Genomic DNA, 19,579 nt, shown 5'->3' with positions numbered 1-19,579 from the left:
ACTCAAATGTATGTCAAAATATGTTACTGGTCGTTCACTGCACTCGATTGTTCTGCAGTTGAATTCACTGCATTGTGTTCTAATAATACAGATGACATTTATTTTGATTTTATGTACAAAAATGCTCAATACTTAATCATCCTCTCTGTACTAAACTCCACAGATATACAATATTGGGTAAGCAATTCTACCGAGCCCAAACAGTATTTCTACTTTTCCAAAGAATTTCATGGGAGTATTCATTTCCATTATCCATCCAGCGTATTCATTGGGATATACATAGATTCTTAATGCAATTCGGTAAGCTCGAAATGCTACAATTGAGATTGCAACATCCGGGTCATAGTGAAAGGCACAGAGTTCTCTATAACAACTATTGGCTGAACGTATGCTTATAGCGAATTTTCTGCTTTACATACATGAAACTCCCATGAGTAGCTGCTCCCATATACATACTTAATCCCTCAGTACTAGCAAACATTCTCCCTGCGGAGCTACCAAAAAGATATTACCTCACGGGCTGGTTAACTCCTCATAGTAATTGTTGATACCTGCTAAAGTTTGTGCGCCTTTGTTGCTAAAGGGTTTTCCAATAACAGGTGTTATTTTGGAATGGATTGCGCTATCGAGAGATGATGAACCATTTTTTATGGCCGAAATTGGATGGTATTGATTTGGACAACGTTTATTTTTAACAAGACGGCGATACGTGCCACACAAGCAACGAAACCATTGATCTTTTACGGGAAAAATTTCCGGACCGTGTTATCTCTCAAAGAGGTGATCACAATTGGCCACCGAGACGTTGTGATTCAACACCTTGTGACTTTTTTCTTGGGGGCCACGTGAAAGAAAAGGTTAACGCCAACAGCCCAGGGTCGATTCAAGACCTCAAAGATGGAATTCGTGAGGCTATCGAGGACATAGGACAGCCACTTTGCAATTCGGTTATGGAAAATTTCATGAAAAGGACGTTGTCCTGTAAGCGTGGTCGTGGTGGTCATTTGCTTGATGTTATTTTCCACAATTAACGGTATACCTTCCTCTTTATAATGAAATAAACATCCGATCATTTATATTAAGAAATAGCATTTTTCTTTGAATATCAAAATAACACCTCTTATGCGGAAAATTCATTATATTCCACTGGTCTTTTCACACTTATGAAACTCACCTTTTTGTCGCCCGATCATTGCAACATCTACCAGAGCCTAAAATGCAAGGATCAACGCGACTGAGGATCTCGTTAATACCAAACTCTTAAGATATCTTCATCTTTCGTGGTACGCAAGAAGCACTTAGAGCACTGGACTCCTGTACGCTCAATTCTAAGCTTTCGCTGGATTGTCCAAAATCTCAATTAGATCGTTGGTCACAGCGGCATAAAGAGAAACACAGAGCATGGCAGAGGAACTTGGAAGCCAAAGTATAATCTAACACAAGTGTGAATACTGGACGTTATTGTCTTTATTACAATTTCAGGAAAGTAGAACTTGTAGAAACAAGCGTCTGCCGTTTTTGCCCTGGACGATAAAACTCTAGAGCATATTCTCGGCTAATGCACAGCTCTCGAAAGACGAAGGCTAGGACACCTAGGCGGTGCGACTCTGAATCCATAAGTGATAAGGATCAAAAAGTTTGTAGAGCTACGCAAGTTCATCAAAAGCCTCAAATATTAAGCTTGCGGCGAAGCACAATAAACTACATCGGAGGTCGTAGTGCATTATGACCCAATAATACTCGTAATAATAATAAATGAAATAAAGGAAATGATGCCGAAATAGGCAAACTGCTAAATATTTGGGAAAACTTTTTATAGGCAAGGGAGTAAAAGCACAGTTTGAGGAATCTCTAAGCAAACTTATTCAAAATACGAACGATCGGAAAATAGAAAACATATCTTCTACCTTTGGATCCATCGAAATTAAGCGTCATGCAGAAAGTCAAAACGTATATTTCCGAAGTTCCTGTAGCAATCTGTTAGTATACGAGGAAGGTAAAAAGATTTATCTTCGGTGTCTACATCACTTATCGTTTCAGCTTTACATTTAGGCAGAAGTCACTACCATAAAAGAGGGACTTACGCTAATAAAAACGAGAGTATTATCCACAAATGAAGTCTTCATATCCACGGACAGTCAAGCAGCAATCTAAAACACACTCGTCAAAAACAGTCATAGAATGTTCTAAACTTCTAAATGACGTATTTAAATACTATAAAGTACCCTGATTTGGGTGCTGGGCCACAGGAATATAGCAGAGAACTGCAAGGCAGATGAACTTGCTCGAACCGGTATAACGCTTGATCTCCAAGTGGATAAGACGCTATGCCTATGCCACTTGTAAAATTCTTATAGATAGTGAAACCATCAACAAGGTAACCATCAAATACAAGTTGGCATAACCTCACTAAATGCGAACTAAGCAAACAGACATGGCCGAAATGGAACAGCGGTCGATCAAAAAGCTTGTTAATATTTAACAGAGAAGCTATAAGAAACATGATAGGGGTCCTGGTCCTTGTTTAATAGACAGACACGCTAGAAGGTTGGGACTCCCGTACTTCGATTTCTGTAGAAGTCGTCTTAACACAAAAGAAGAGGAAACACCTTTTATGTGAGTATGAAAGCTTTGCTATAAGGAGGCGTCGCACTCTTGATACAGCATTTTTAACTGATGTAGCAGACATAGCGCATCTAAAACTCACGAAGCTTTGCTCGTTTATTAAAGCTACCAGATGTGTGGTTTCTCAATTACCTACGAAAGTGGGCTTTACTGGTAAGAATTTTCTCAATAAAATCTATAGGCTGGCATTATCAGTGGTAATGATATGCTAGCTAATATTCGAGTGCACCTTGCTCGTTTCAGAGGAGAGATGGTTTCCTAGATATCTTCCGCTTTTAACTCATTTATCCCAATTTTTCAGCCTACGATATATAATTTACAAACTATTTCTCTCCAGCTTCTGTAGTTCCGCTTAAATAAATACAAGTACTTATAATAAAAAAAATCATTTAACTGAGTATGTATTCAATTCCGATTCCGCATTTAAAGCAATCAGCTGTCATTACTTTTTCACATTAAAAGTATCACTGTGCGGTGTCTCGGGTTGCACAAAAAAATTATCGTGTTGACGGTACAGCAGCTTCTTTTCGTCTTTCCTTTCATTTTGCTGCTGCCAACTTATTTGTCGAACTGTTATAGGCGAATTATTGGTGCTGAATTTGCATGGCCGAAGTGGTACTCAATGTGGCGAGATTATGATGATCCATCCATCTTCGCTTTTCTTGACTGAATGAGTGACTTGATACAGTACTGTTTTTTTTTTTTTGTTTTGGTTTTGTTATATGATTGTCGCCCCTGGGCAACGTGGCAGTTTGGCATTAGATGCATGCAATTTTTTACGGTTATAGTATAACAACATACAAAATAGCAAACTCTTAAAAAGTACAGGAAAACCGTTTGTGCTACAAATATTTAAATGAATGGTGTAGTAGACCAAAAGCATGCAATAGTTCGAAAATCTCTTAATTTTGTAGGTGGGAAAGTAAAATATTTACTAACTATGAAAAGAGTACCAAACTGAATGCTAGCATATATAGTATGTTACTCTACATGTGTACCTATCAAAAATATGGAATGTAGGTAAAATGGTGTCAATCCCGAGGTAATAAGATCACAACTCGTAGTTCGAGTGGAAAATCAGAATATACGAGGTTTCTTCAAAACAAGGTGACTTTTTGAAATTCGCGAGCTGCGTACATTCGATTTTCGAACTTTAGTGGTGCACGTGCCCCAAACATAAGTTGAGATTATCAGTGATTTTCCGTTTTAGTTGTTTGACAGTTGTGTAGGTTAAACCTTTTTGGTATAATTTTTTGCTAAATTTCTACTAAAACAACCGCAGTATGAGCATTGTTCAGGGGCCGAATGAATAACATCAATGACAATCCAGATTTGCTCAAAAGCCGAAACATGGGTTTATGATTATGACGTCGCAACCAAATTCCAATCATCCCAATAGAACCAGACAAAAGAGCCAAGACCGAAAAAAGCACGCCACGCTCGACTTATGGCAAATGTGAAGGCTTTTCTTAACTTTTTTCGATCTATTCTTACCAGAAAGTCAATAAGTAATTATATAATGAAGCCGTGATAAAAAATTCAAAGAAGTAAACACGCGGGGAATTGTGAAACAACCAGTCGTAAATATTGACGCACGTTAAGCACCAGCTCACACGGCATTGCTTGTTTGTGCAAAGTGTGTTTTGGCAGAAATAACAGCGCAATTATGCCTCGGAACTGCAACACCGCCGAACTGCAACATTTTCCTGTTCCCAAAACAGAAACCACCTATAAAAGAACGAAGATTAGCTGCAATTGAAAATATAGAGAGCGTAAACGTCCATACCAAAGAGAGAAGTGCTTTGAGCGATGACATAAGTATATTATATCAGAGTCAATAACTTTGAAGGAGAAAAAATAGATATTGATGAGGCGTATTTATTAAAGGTGGTGATACTAGACCAACAACAATGTTCTGTACGTTTGATTAGCAAAGTATTGAGAAACTAGAAAACAAATAATGAATTCGCCTTGTTTCATTCTGAGCTGACAGCCACATGGACACGGCGAAAGAAAAAAAACAAATCAGCTGATTTACCAATATCACCTCAATAGATTCGCCTTGTGATGAATAAATAAATATTTTTCTGGAAAAATAAAAAGTAACTTTTTTCTAACAAATTTCGTAGGTATAGAAAGGTAGCTCGATTGGATTGAAAGGTTAGATTAGATTAGATTGTAGCAGTTATCCACTTGCAATCATCCACTATATACGGCTCTTCAGGCTCATAACCCATTGAGTCATACCGCATAGAGAGATTGGTCTGATCTCCCCTAAATCAAATGTGAACTGTTCAAAAACTTTAGAAAATCCCTGATTTCCACAGTGAAGGAGATCTTCCAGCTCATTAAAGAAATTCCTACCTAAAGCAGTGAATTTTCATCTGCATAGAACAAGACAGTGGCACAGGAAGTGCAGAATCGTCATTTCATCTTTTCCTTCTAAACAGCTTCTATAGAAGTTAAGTGTCTACGCTCCTATCCTCTGGGCGTATCTGCCTATTAGACACTGCACCGCTATATCAGAAATCAGTATGCTAATCCTATGCTTAGTTTTGTTCAGCAAAAACGCTCTGTGCGTTTAGCATTGAGAGAGTCGGCCACAACTGTCGGGCAATTCTGCAGGTGGGCTCATTAGGCCATTTTTCGTTTGATATTCGTACAAATTTTTCAAAAATAAGGCGACCGCATGTCTATAGTAAGCGGTTTGGTGCCTCGAGGTCTTGTTAATTGAACCCATTTTCGGTTTAGTCTCTTTTGCGGCTTTGTGGGGTCGGAATGAATGGATCGCGAGGTGTTATCTCTCTCATTAATTCTTTGTAGACATGTTGCACAAATATTATACATATCTAAAACAACTTAAAACATCTTTGGTCTGTATTTAAAAGCCTCGAGTCCCCATTTGCGACTTTATACACACCATTTAATTTTTTTTATTTGTTGCAAGGGTTTAAATATAAGCAGTAGGACACATTTTTCTTAACACCTTCCTTTTGTCCATGTCATCCTAGTACGTCGACTTCATATTTCAGTCCTTTGTTCATATTGTTGAAAGCAATTTTACTTGAACGCGGCTTTGAACGGGGTAATTACTACGCGTGCACAAAAGATTTACGGAATGAAGAACTGAAATGTCAAAAGGGCATAGATGTTTGTTGCTAATTTTATTAATACGTGTATTTGTTGTAATGGCATCTGTCGTTGTAAATGCCGCACGAACAGCCATTTGTCCGGTTATTTGTTTAAGCAAACAGAGGCGCGTGAAATTATGCGCAGCGGCATCATCCAACATTCAGCATTCGTTGCCATGTTGAACGCCAGTTCAACAGTTCAACGGTTCAACGCTTTGCCACGCCACTACTGGGCAATCAAGCCCACAAACGCAAGCACATAAAGCTTTTCTGTTATGGTTAATACTACATAGTGTTAGCAGGAGCAACAGCCACCGCAACCACAGCAACCGCTGCGCTCGTCCGTCAGGTAGTCAGTCGCATGCGCCATCAGTTCATTATCGCTAATAGGCTATGCGCGTCGTTGATGTTGGACGCTGATGTTGTTGATGATCACAGTTCAGTGGTGGCAACTGTTTGGCGTTTTGTGCAGCAATGTTGCACGCTTCTTGAAATGTTTACCTGATTGCCTTTCCCTTGCATTTGCTGAGATCACAGCCAAGTGGAAATGGCAATACGTTAGTAGGTTTGTATTATATTTACGCAAGCCAGCAACCAAATAAATGGACAACGAATGGGTTGGATGGCATGAATAGACCTTATAATGGATTTGAGATGCCGCAAATTTTAATTTGCACAAAATTAATGATGTTACGTGTTTGATGCGTAGAAGAAAAAAAATTATCCTACGGAGGATTTCGCTTTTCAAGAAATTTACCGGCGTGTGATCGCATCGAGTTCCTGCATAATAGCAGTCCCAAAACACGCAAATAATAAAAATAAATGCAATGTAATCTAGCTTTCACCTAATTTAATTTTTACCTTTTCTTCGCTTCCCTAGGTGCGAGATTTGGTGGAGAAATGCACATGCCCATCACAGTTCCCCATGGTGCGCGTGTCGGAGGGAAAATACAGAATTGGCGATACAAAAGTGTTGATCTTCGTACGGGTAAGTAAGATTATGTTTACATATAAAGTTTTACTGCATCTGCAACAGACTATCCGTTAGCATTATTAATAGACTAGACAGACGGTGGGATTAACGACTTAATTCGGAATTATCTCAGGAATAGACTAATTTAAAAGGAGTAGAGGAGTTTTCAATAGCAACATTGCAGAAAAATGGCTGTTAATATCTATTGTGAATGAAAAATAATCAAACTTTTAAAAAGAAAAAGAAAGAGTGGAGCAATGCTGGTTTGCACTAAAACTTTCGAAATAACATCAATTGTTTTGATATTTTGGGGCAGTTTGAGAAAGTGCAATTTAAAATTTTTTTTTGAATAATTAATTATTTCTTAGTATCAAAACATTTAATACCCGTATTTGTTGTCTGCGGTCCATCTTTTACTGACAAAACTATCCAATACGCATATTAGCGTGTGAATCCACGTAACAGCCGTCTATCACACTACAATTTTAATCAGCGCCGCCGTCCATCTAGTGTATAAAAATCAGCTGCCAAGATTATTCTAAAGTTTTCTCTATTGTTTTTCTAGAAAACCAAGTTTTTATAGTAATTTGTTAATCATCTTTTTGGTGTTAGCGTATTTTTTGATTCAAAACGAATGCCCAAATTTCGGTTACGCCGTTGTATGTACCGTACTATTGGTTTTATTTAACTTGACAGTTAACTAGAATTTGTCTTCATCATATTGATGATTATTGGCGTGACGATCTGGGTTGAACCTTGGCCTCCTTCAATAACTTCGACCAAGAATCTCGATCCTTTCCAGACAGCTTCCAGTTTTCAGTCCAAAGATGTTGGCGTCGTCATTAACTCTATCAATCCAGGTTTTTCTTGGGCGACCCCTTTGATACGGCACATATAGCTGAGTATTTTAGATCTGTTTTACAATTCCGTTTGGGTTCATGCACAGATCATGTGCAGCCCACTTTAGCCGCTGAAGTTTGATGTAGTCAGCGATTTGAAAGTCGTTTAGCTCAGCTACGCATTCATTGTTGTAACGTACGCGATAGTTGGCGTAACGCACCGGCCCGAGAACGCGGCGTAGAATTTTTTGCTAAAATATGTTAAGCTTTTCTTCAGCCGCTTTATGCATCTCCCAGGTTTCAGACGCATACTACAATATGACATAAGTAACACAAGGCCTAACTATTCCTTTATAGAGTTTCAGCTTCGTTCGCTCAGAAAGAAACGAAGAACCTAGAACGAAGATTTTATCTTGAAAATAATTAAATTTGCATACCGTTAGTTTTTGATAAATTGTGATAATTATCAGTTCGAACGTTCGTAAGGCTTGCCAGCATTGAGGCCTACCCATAACAAATTTAATTCACATTTTTTTAATTTTTTCACGTTTTTTTTCTAGATTCTACGCTCCCACGTTATGGTACGTGTCGGCGGTGGTTGGGATACCCTGTCTCATTACCTGGACAAACACGACCCTTGCCGTTGTAGAGTGCAGCACCGTTCATCTGTGGCCGCCCGCCTAATACCACGCACAACCAATCAAACCAATGGTGGAATTGAGCTGCACAAAGCGCAAGTGATCTATGAACGGTGAGTGCGGGGAATGGAGATTCAAATTATTAAAATACTTACAACTTAACTTCATTTTTGCAAAAGTAACTAAAATCACAAAGTGGCATGTACCGCAAAATTCTGCCACTTTACAGTTCATCTCGTACTGATTTCTGTGATTATTTGTAATTATAGTTTAATTGGCGTAGTGAAATATCAAACATTAAAATTCCATTTTTATTAATTCATACATTCTGCTACATATGTGTGTATGTGTGTAAGTAGAAGTATAAGTATTTCCATGCACTAATACGAGCAGATAAATGTGTGTTTGTACACATGTACATACACTTTTGGTCACGTAGTTAGGAGCAGCTTGAAGTTATTACAAAACTTTAGTTTTCTAAGTATTATTTTTTTTTTGTTGTTGTTTTTGGTCCACACTGCATATTCCAACTATTCATTTTATGTAGCAAGTATCCAGCTTTTGTGAAGAAAACACAAAATTTATTTTAAATTTTAATTCAACCTTAATTTTACCGCTTCTTCCGAAGAGACCCACATAGGTCAACGCTTGACCCAGCCATTTCAATCAACTCCTTCAACAAATTTTCTTACACTCCCAATCGACTTAAAACACCTCGAAATGGTAATTTTAACTTCGGGAACAGGAAGTAATCAAAGTAATTTCTGGTGAGTACTTTGGTTGGTCAATCGGTCATATTCTATGGATTTTCTTTCGAAAACTTGTGTGTAATAATAGTCGTGGTGCGTCTATCACAAATCTTACTATTTTCGGTGGAAACTATAAAACAAGCACACCTTATTCACCGTTTGCTTCTCTGGGCACAAAACCATGGTAATTGTTTTATTTTATTTTTTACTTTAATTAAGAGAAAAAATCATAATGCGTAATAAGACCTTAGGTGATCGATGTTGTACGAGTATTACTTTCAAGGCTTTTGCAAATACTCGTACAGTCAAAAATGTGTTCCATAATTCTGAAAAAGGTTAAAACTATTGTAAGTGGTGCAGCTAAAGGGGAAAAAATAAATTATATTGTATGGAAATTTCTATTGGAACAATGAAACTCGTGCTGTTCCAATGGACGTCGCCTCAATATCTGATTAACATTGCCCTAGGCGGTCATTTCGTAACCGAATTACAGCTTAAAATTACAAATTCGTTCATACGCCAAATTCTGATTAGCTGGCATCGGGTTAGTTCGATCATTGTGACTATTTTACAAATTAATTCCCAAAAACCCATTATGAATGCACGAAAACTGCACATCAGCTCAGTTTTCTTTACAGCTGTGTTCTCATGTGGAATCGGCTAGCTACAAAATTTCTTGAGCGCCGAGTAAAAATGTGTATCGTGGCTCAAACGAGATTCCAATTTTATTGATAATAAGAGTACGGACTCAATTTCTCTGGAGAAGAAGCGAAATTAAGTCACTCCATTATTAAAAAGAAATATTTCAGTATAGCGACAGTATTATTAGAAGGCCATTACGCACTGCGACCAGAGCTGATCTATTGTGAAAATAACGACAGTAAAACAAAATATGATTTTCACCGCCATCAGCAGCCAGTTTTTGTTTTGGTTAGCAGCTCAGCTTCCTTTGAACTTTATCAGAAGTTAATTGACTCGATAGCTGAACATTCAGAAATCACTTTTTTAGCCAACTGCCGGTTATGTGCTGATTAAGCGTTTAATTAGGCACTTGTCTAACGCAGACTCCCTGAATAATAAGGCCACTTTCTCAAGCCGCAATCGGCTATCGAAGCCGAATGAGTTGGTGCGACGCAACCATTCGAGAGTGCGTAAGTTTGAATCTCTATGCATGAAACGGCAAAATGATAGAAAAAGTTTTTTCTAATATAGATTTTCCCTCGGCAGGTAATGGCAAACCTCGGAGTGCTTTCCAGCCATGAAAAAGCACCTCATAAAAACCATTTGCCGTTCAGAGTCGACTTAAAATTGTAGATCCCTCCATTTATGGAACAATATCAAGACCCACCCCACAAAATAGGAGGAGTAGCTCGGCCAAACTCCTAACAAAAGTGTACGCGCCAATTTTTATTATTACTACTTTTTTCATTACAACTCGTTTCACCTTTTCAGGGCACAATAATTTCAGTTTATCGTTTGGTCAAGTTCTAAAGGACTTCCGATAAAATTTTTCATACAAATTACGAAACCATTTAAAAAATAAATAACTATAAATATAAATATTAAATAACTATATTAACTGTTTCATAAGTTGAATTACATACACAGGTATAATTTGGCACCGAAAAGAGGACATATAATTCTAAAATTAAATCATAAGTAGGCCATTTTTGTAGAACAAAATTGTAGTCCTGATACGTCGTGGGACGATGTTATCCCACTCTAGACATGAAAAGGAGTTTCACAAGTATGGCTTCCTTTTTTACTGCTAAATACAGCCCATTTAACATCTTTTCTGGAAAATAATTTTCGTAGAGCATGTTAGTCTTTAAATGTCTTTCTAAAAGAATTTTTTGGATTTTTCTTAAAAACAAAGAGGCAAATTTATCCGTTAAAAGAGAAGCTAGGGTTAGTTCATAAACAATAATATTTCCTTAAAAAATCGCGTTATAATGCTTAAGGCGTTAGGGGTAGTCAAAGGCCCAAAAAATGATAATTTTCAACAATTTTTTTTGCTAGTCAAATGCTTTATTTTTATTCCATATTTAGACTTGACTTTAGCAAAATTAAAAATAAAAATAATAATTGTAAAAGTTATCGCTGTTTGTGTGAAGCCCGTTTCTGCAGAAGTCCCTTGCAGTGATCATCACAAGTCCTTGGAGATTCATTCAAAATCAATCGGACAAGAGAAATTGGTTTTTTCAGATTTTCGAGAAAAAAATCGACAATAAATTGTTTAAAAAAATCGAAATTTTGGAAAAAAAAATCCTTCGATCAGGCACGAGTTTTTTTTATGTTTTTCAAAAGCAGTATAAATTTTATTGAAATCTACCAAGCGAGTTTTAAGTTTTGAAAAAACGCATTTAAAGTTTTGCGAACGCTCCGGAGCGCCCTTTGTTATTTGTTTAGTAGCTCGAAATGCAATTGTCGGATATACTTCAAATTTTCACACAATATTTTTAAGATGATATACTTTAAGAAAATGCAAAAAAAAACACAATTTTTTGAAAATTCCGACTACCCCTAACCCCTTAAAATGAAGATTTATGTGAGCAAAATGTGGAAATTTGGTGCATTGTAAAAAAAAGTAGTCCTTAAGTTTTAACTTTCTTCTAACTTACAATATTTACTTCAATAGTGTCATAATCAAAAAATAAAGGGTGGTTAAGTTTCAAGGGCAGGTGTTGATTTTGAATAAAATACAATTTTTTTAGGAAATTATTGTCATTTCTCTTTATTGGTAATTTCTAATATTGGTATGGCTCAATTATGTATGGATCGCATGATCTTGGCGGCCAATTGATATCGCCGCGACGTGGGATTATTCGGCCATCAAATTTTTTCGCGCAAAAGAGCCATTGTTTCGTTAGCTGTGTGACAAGTGGCACCGTCCCGTTGAAACCACATATCGTCCACAACCATATCTTCCAATTTGGGCCATAAAAAGTTCGTTATCATCTCACGATAGCGAACACTATTCACAGAAACTGCCTGACCGGCCTCATTTTGGAAAAAATACGGCCCAATGATGCCGCCGGCCCATAAACCGCACCAAACAGTCACTCTTCGTGGGTGCATTGGTTTTTCGGTAATCACTCTTGTATTATCACCCGCTCAAATGCGGCAATTCTGCTAATTGACGAATCCACTGAGGTGAAAATGTGCCAATCACGAGGTGCGCGATATGCATTTTGATTTGAACGCCCGTTTTCATAATAAGCCTGAATAACTTTAACGCGTTGCTCGATTGTGTATCTTTCCATGGTTCAAATTGAGTTAGTCTGAAATTGAGAAATGTTAAATGAAATGCAAAAAGAAACTTGACGTTTAGGTATGGTTCACATTCAATATCGGCCCTTGAAATTTAACCACCCTTTAAAATTTTATAAATATGCAGAAATTACCATAAACTCTTCTTTTACGCTGTGTAAAAAATTCAGTGCGATAAATATTAATAGTAACTCATTAGATGAATATACGTATTTACTTTTACTGAGGGAGCCATAGTAGATTGAGAACTCTGAAGCCGTTTCTCTCAACATTTTTTTTATTACGCCACTCTTGCAGCACTCGCACTTTTCTATTCCAATCAAAAACTCTACATTTGTTGTACTGCCTTATTAAGATTAGTTGAGAAATAGTAAATGGTGTCGCCACTTGCATATCCCGCAGTGTACAAGTACAGTAATATGTACCATACACATACATATGTACATAGATATGAATGCATGTACATGCATCAAGAGGTAAGCAAAGCAACATCGAGCTGAGCTGGAGTGTCGGCGCAGAATTAGCGATATGCATTGCAAGTAAATAGCTTTTATTATTGTTAAAAACACATAAATTCCTTCAGTAATAATTGTAATTTGCATTGGCAGCTGCTGGCTTGCGCTGGAATGCGTCAAGTTGATTATTTCTCTTGAGAACTTATGCATTAATTTTTGCGCATTTATAGCCAACAAAGTGACAATCTGATTTTTATTAAAGAAATAAAATCGAAAATACTATATCACTTGTAAAAACAACTTAACGAAGGCAAATTCATTTTCATTCAAGTGCATTAATTTCAATCAGGCACGAATTTTGCCTTAGGCAATAGTTAATAACTGTATTGGAGTATGAAGATTGGGGGTATTTGAATAATTCAAAAGCTTCCATGTGAGCGCTCGGCGTAACTAACTACATTGCTCGAATTAGGGTACCCTTAATATATCATAATATATAAATTCATATATATAATATATAAATTCAGAGTTTACTTAGATTCGCAAAAGACGCTGGCTTATTAGAAGAAGCCTACGACAAGGAAACGTAGGGGTCAAGCTCCATCTATCTATGTGATGGCTCTCAGCCAGTTAGGTCAACCTAACCTAACTTATATAAGTACAGTGGTTCACAGCTTATCTCGTGCAAAAACAAAATACAGCCTAAAATGGCCTCACAACTTATTTCTTATGTTTTGATAAATTTATAAAAATTGTATGTACCAGGAAATATTTTGTAGGGTAGCCTTTTTGTTTTAAAATTAATCTTAGTCGAGACTGCATAGGCCTTACAAGTTTTTTTTAATATTCGGGTGTTATTTTCTCCCACTATTCTTGTAACGCCGTTTTTAAGTCCTTTTAAGCAACTGAATGATGTTTTCTTAAATTCCATAAATTCTCAATTATAATTGATAATTATCATACATTAAGATCGGACAATTGCGCTGGCGTTTCAACCACATGAAGTCGGTTTCAGACAACCAACTAGAAGTAAAACTTCTGTTTTGAGACTTTTGAAATAGAATTTAACGAGGAAATTTTTCATACCAGATTTCAACCCTCTCGCTCTTACTCATATGGGCATTTTTGACCAAACAAAAACAACTGTAATGAAAAGTGATTGAAAAAAAAATTAGAGTGTTACAATGTGCCACAAAAATTTTACGCAGACATTTCTAGTGAGGGTCGCCAAAGATGAACAACTCGTACTCGTTAAGATAAATGCGTAAGAAAGCTTAGTTCAAGCTAATGTTTACACATTTGACATACACATAGATACATTTCGAACACTTACACTTATGAATATTAGGGTGGATCCATTTGTATGGAGTGCCATATTTAGACCTCCTCGTCCTTCTCCCTTGTTAGCGTATAGTAAGGACGATGTCAAGCCACATCAGCGCGACGACCAATTGATAAACGCTCGCTGTAGGACGAACTCAATCGTAAAATTTCTCCCTCACATCTTCGAGCGTTGCTTCGCTTGTATGGCATGTAGCGCCGTGCTGTTGAAACCACAGCTCGGATATATCGATGTTATCGAGAATTGGTCACAGAAATTCGATCTATAACGAAGAGCCACTGACATTAGCCTTGTCTCCTTCCTCCTTTCGAAAAAATAAGATTCAATGAAACATTATTATAGAAAAATGTTATCCTCTCTATTATTCTTTTCGTCCTCACACTGTCACATATGTAGTCCCATAGTAGTTCTCAAACTGCAATGGAAAGCACTTATATATTTTCGCTTTTATTTATCAGATCGCCGCCATCTACACGCAAAATTATTTCCAACTTCAACAATCAAGCTGCCGCTTCCTCAGCCAACTCTCCATCTGCTACTAGCAACAGCTCATGCAATCTGTCACCAAATTTTGGCAATAACAACAAGCAAAACAGCCGTAGTCCAACACCACAACGCAAATTTCTGAATCATCTTAACGCACCAAATCCAGCAGATTGCACTAATCAATGTAATAATGGCGAAAAATTGGCTACAACCAATGGTACAACTGGCAGTTCGACGTTATTCACCTCACCGAATTTGGCACGTCGTTCCATGTCACCCAGTCCACGACGCCTGATCGACATGCGTAAAAAGCAAAACTCATTGGACTCGAGCAACGGCAGCGGTCCCAAGTCGTTGCCTATTTGCAATGAAACCGTTAGTAACCATGTGCAATTCGATGAACTTAATTATACGAGTAGACAAGCAGAACAGAGTACTTCACAAACAGTTGGCGGTAACTCAGATTGCAGCACAAATGGAATAAGCAACAAATTCGAAAATATCAGCGACAATGGCAGCGAGATAAGCGATGAGGGCTACCGGAGTCTGGGCGTAATACAATCGAATGCTCAAAAGCGTGAATCACTACACAGTCAAGCTTCGGTGGAGGACGCTGAAAGCAACGGTAAGAGTTCGCTCGCTCTATTCAAAATTAATATTAAACTATTGTAACCCTACGATCTATTTTCAGCGCGTTTTGATCAAACTTCCAGTGATTCACAACTCTCGCCAGTCGACGACTTGACCATATCTAATAAAGGAGCCGATCTACTGGCCACAGACGATAGCAACACTACACTAGAACTCAACATGAATTCGGGTCCGCAATCGCTTCCAGCCGTTTTGACCACTTCTCCACAAAATTCTATCGAAAATAGCCTAGAAAATAACTTCGAACAATCAGGCATCTTCATAACCGATGACGAAATTACCGTAGACGTTGCCAGTGCCACTGGTTTGCGAAAAACGGGATTTTCTAACAAAATATTCGGTGGCGAAGATACCACAGATAGCAGTGCTCTTACCACCAAGCAGTCAAAAGGCACAACAGACAAAACCAGCAAAATACCACGTTCACCAGTGGCCCAGCGCCGACGTAGCCTGGATAACAGCAACTGCAGCAGTAGCAGCATGTTGGACCTTTCAACACGCACCGGCTTGCCTGTATTCCAACGTAAACAGCCCGTTTACCGGTCTGTGCGTCGGCCCGCCAGTGAAATGCACAGAAATAGCGATAACGCCTCCACCACGTCGTTAGCACGAAAATCTGCAATACCACCAGTGCGCGAGGTCACAAACACTTGGAGTGGTCGAGCTGCGGCTGGCAAAAAGCGACCAACGCTCAACGCTGACACATTTACGCCCAATAATGGCGCTTCAACACCACCTACCGCCAACGCCTTTGAACGTAACACACGCACGCGCTCCTCTCATATACTTTACGACAGCAATGGGCGGCGCGTACGTGGCTGCACCGCATCACTCACCACTTCACCTGTGAAAAACTACGCTACTTCGCCACTAGCGCAACAGCTACTAGAGGCGGCTAGCAGCGCTAAAAATGATGCGCAAATATTAGAAAAAATGAAGGTATTACTCTCGCGCTATTCGACCAACTCCAATAGCAATAACGGCACGACGCCTAACGCTAGCCCCAATTCCAAAAATGCCGTCACCAGTAATAATAAAAAGCCTGTATACGAGGATTTCACATCCGCTTGGGTACATAGTAATGGCAATCTAGAGCGTTCCAATAGTTGCTCGCCTCCCACAAAAACTCTCTCGAAACGCAGCTCGGCCGCTTCGTCCACGGAGAGTACACATTCGCGAGAAGTGTCGTCGGTTATTGTGTCGCCACGCCGCAATCGCGGTTTGTCCAAGATTCCAGCACCAACACGCCAACATACCGAGCTTTACTAACACAGAATACAAGTGCCCGGCAGGGTGCGAATACAGCATAGGGCAGCAATAATGCTACAACAACAAAAAAGACACACATAAAAAGTATTTGGATAAAGGCAAAATTAGTTGAAATACGATGGTTTGGAATAGTGAACCTTGTTTTTTTAAAGTATTTTTTTTTTTTTGTGAAGCAGCGTGAAGATTTAAAAGTTGATTACGGGGAACATTTAATCCAAAGAAATGTGTTATACTTTTTATATTCCTTCTGATACACCATTTATTTAACTGGCTAAACAACTATTTACAATAGCAAAACCGTAAAGTGGAAATATATAGTAGCTTGGAATCCTTTCTTGAGTTTGATATTTACGTGAAGTGATCAACGTGTTAGCCAGAGCGCATTGAGTGCTGAATTAAGCCAAGCTTCTTCGATACTCACAAGATGCTTTGGTGAAAAGTAATCGGGCTCTGTGCATTCATTTGCATTTGAGTGCTTGCATACACATATGTCTGTCCTTGTAGTAATTAAGTCGCCTCTATACCGCTGGTAAAATAAAGTTAAACAAAATATGTCACAATTGCCTAAAATGAAGAACTGAAAATATGTACATACATACGTATACCAAAAAGGATTCATATAATATGTACATACATACATATGTTCCACACAGTATTGGCCTCTGCCTTTTTCAGTCACAATTTGACTTTGTTAGTCAACAGTAGTCTGCATCACTGGAAAAAGTCGCACGAACTATTGCAATTCCACAACATTCGTAGAAATTAGATAAAAAAAAACGTCGTACATATGTTATAAGGTTTTCGCAACAAACTTCGGCCGTTTGAAGATTCTATTTTTTTCTCGTGTTTTTGTTTATGTTTTTTGTAAGCAATGAATTTTCACACAACAATCTAACAATTATTAAAATAACGCAGTGAATTGACGTTTCAAATTAGTTATAATAAATGCTGTTTAATAATTATTTATTGAACGCAATAATCAGAGGCTTAATTTATTTTTATAAACTTTACGTTTTCGTTTTCAATACTTTAGTGTATAATAATTGAGAAGTTTGTTGTGAATTCCCCGCTATAGTTAAACAAAATCTAGAGCATTGTGCCAGCCGCGTTAAATCGAAATAATACTCCCCTACGCAAATGTACAAAAGCACATATACAAACAATACATATGTATGTACATATGTGGAGGCATAAAAACAAAAATATTTATATCACAAAAAAAATTAAAATTATAATTTTCTTACAATTAATGAGATTACTAAATTTTAAATAATAACAACAATTTTACAAAACATTTCCATATTTTAAACTGCATACAACATCACTCATCCATTAAGATTCTAAATAAATTTAACACCAATTAATGTATATACAAAATAAGGAAAATCGAAAATGTATAATGGAAAAGAAAACAATCCGGACTCTAGTAACCTCAAAATTTTACAAGGCTTTTATAAATTATAGACATTATAAAATATAAGGTTATGAAACCATTCAAAATACTTGTCAACTCGTCAATACAGTTTTAATGCCAGTAGTGGACACATAAAATAATAGAGTTTTAATATAAAAATAGTTTTCTAGAAATTTTACATTCAAATATAGAAAAGCTAACTTGTATGTGAAACATGAATAACAGTACACACTTTTGTAAAAGCACACACATACACACACACACACTTGAAGGTAAGAGACCCATTCACCTTTGCTTGTGAGTAGATGTATGCCAGAGATAGGTATTTTATTTTTTTACTCATATATTATATATAACAAAAAAAAGCTTAATTTAATTTTAATTTTTATTTTTTTTTTAATTAACCATGCCCTCATTCACAAGCGAAAGTGAATAGGTCTGTTAAGAATTTATCAGGAACTAGTAAATCCCAATGAAAAACTGCGCCGCTTTGACGATACTAGATTAACTAGGGTTTTCGGTAGTTACATATGTGTGTAAACATGGCAGTGCGAGTCGCATCGATTGGGCTCTATGATGAAAAAGAATGCGTCGAATCGAGAAAATATCTATAGTTCTAAGACCAACTATATTATTGTGGTTAGAATTTATTTGCACTTGCAGAAAAATGTCCTTGAGTACCAATCTCTAAAGTTCCATAATTAAAATATTTGTTAGCATATAAAATACTTAAATATTAAACAATTCTAAAATATAAAATCAGCAGCAATTGCAAGCAACAGAAAATTTATTTGTCTGTGAGCATGAACACCAAAAGAGAATACGCAAAGTTGAAGCAATAAAATTTGCTCTGTCTTAGTCCAGTTTTATGAGGTATAACCATAGTCGCTAGCGGCAAATATTGCTTTTCTGTTGCTTTCACCTGCAAATTTTTCGTCAAGCCGAGCCCAAACATAGCGAGCGAAGAAGTAACGAATTGAAAGCAACTCAAGTGTGATAAGTTTGATAGTTCGTTGAAAAACATAATCAGGCTTCTAATATCTATAAACATAATGGCGCAAAATTAATCATCCCATAAGAAGATTTATAATTTTTCTATTGGCGTCATCAATCATATTTGACACTTTTAAACAAAACAGCTGTAATATTTTCATGTTTGTTTCATATTTCAAAATTTAAAGGTCACTTAAAAAAATGTTGTTTAATTGTAAGATAGCTAACCTACCTCTGTACATATTTGCATATTGCGTGAACACTGCTATTATTTTCAAATGCAGGTGTGTCTTTAGTTAATACTTTAAGGAACTCTAAAATATTTCTTAGTTTCGCGGTCCCACACATGCACACTTTTGTAATACAGATTGTCTGCTTGATGGCGCGGAATTTTACGAGGCCATTTAGCATAGCGCCTGCTCAACTTCATTAATGCTTCGTCCAAGCTCATTCAGAATTTGTTCTTGAGTTATTCAAAAAACCTGCAAGAAGTAAATCCAATGGCAGATTCAAAACTCTCGTCATTTCGTTAATGAATTTTCACAGTTTCTAGGTGTTGTTGCCGCATCTCTCAGATTTGAATATCAGCCGCCTGCCAAATTTTCCCATACATATCCACATCCCATTATCTTTTTCTATAATTAATTCCTTAATAAGGGCATCACTTTCACAATTTCTATACTTAAGTGTGTAGCACAGCTGCTCTTTTGACATTTTTCAAGATAACAGAAGAAACATTTCACA

The 19,579-nt window shown here is 37.2% G+C and overlaps 1 protein-coding gene across 2 annotated transcripts in view; it reads left to right on the top strand.

Annotated features, from left to right (window-relative positions):
• The window catches only part of LOC129236924 (GAS2-like protein pickled eggs), a 223,344-nt gene extending 204,446 nt beyond the window's left edge, over nucleotides 1-18,898 (top strand). For both annotated transcript variants that reach the window (XM_054871228.1, XM_054871229.1), the window contains exons 7-10: nucleotides 6,637-6,744; nucleotides 8,129-8,319; nucleotides 14,481-15,133; nucleotides 15,200-18,898. In XM_054871228.1, coding sequence (XP_054727203.1) covers nucleotides 6,637-6,744; nucleotides 8,129-8,319; nucleotides 14,481-15,133; nucleotides 15,200-16,428 — 2,181 coding nt within the window. In that variant the 3' untranslated portion in view covers nucleotides 16,429-18,898. The remainder of the gene's footprint in view (nucleotides 1-6,636; nucleotides 6,745-8,128; nucleotides 8,320-14,480; nucleotides 15,134-15,199) is intronic.
• Nucleotides 18,899-19,579: the final 681 nt, after the last annotated feature.

This window comes from Anastrepha obliqua, chromosome 2 (genome assembly GCF_027943255.1).
Source record: "Anastrepha obliqua isolate idAnaObli1 chromosome 2, idAnaObli1_1.0, whole genome shotgun sequence".
In the NCBI taxonomy this organism is placed as follows: Eukaryota; Metazoa; Arthropoda; class Insecta; order Diptera; family Tephritidae; genus Anastrepha; species Anastrepha obliqua.
Note: the sequence above shows the minus strand (reverse complement) of the source record. Positions and strands in the feature narration are given on the sequence as shown.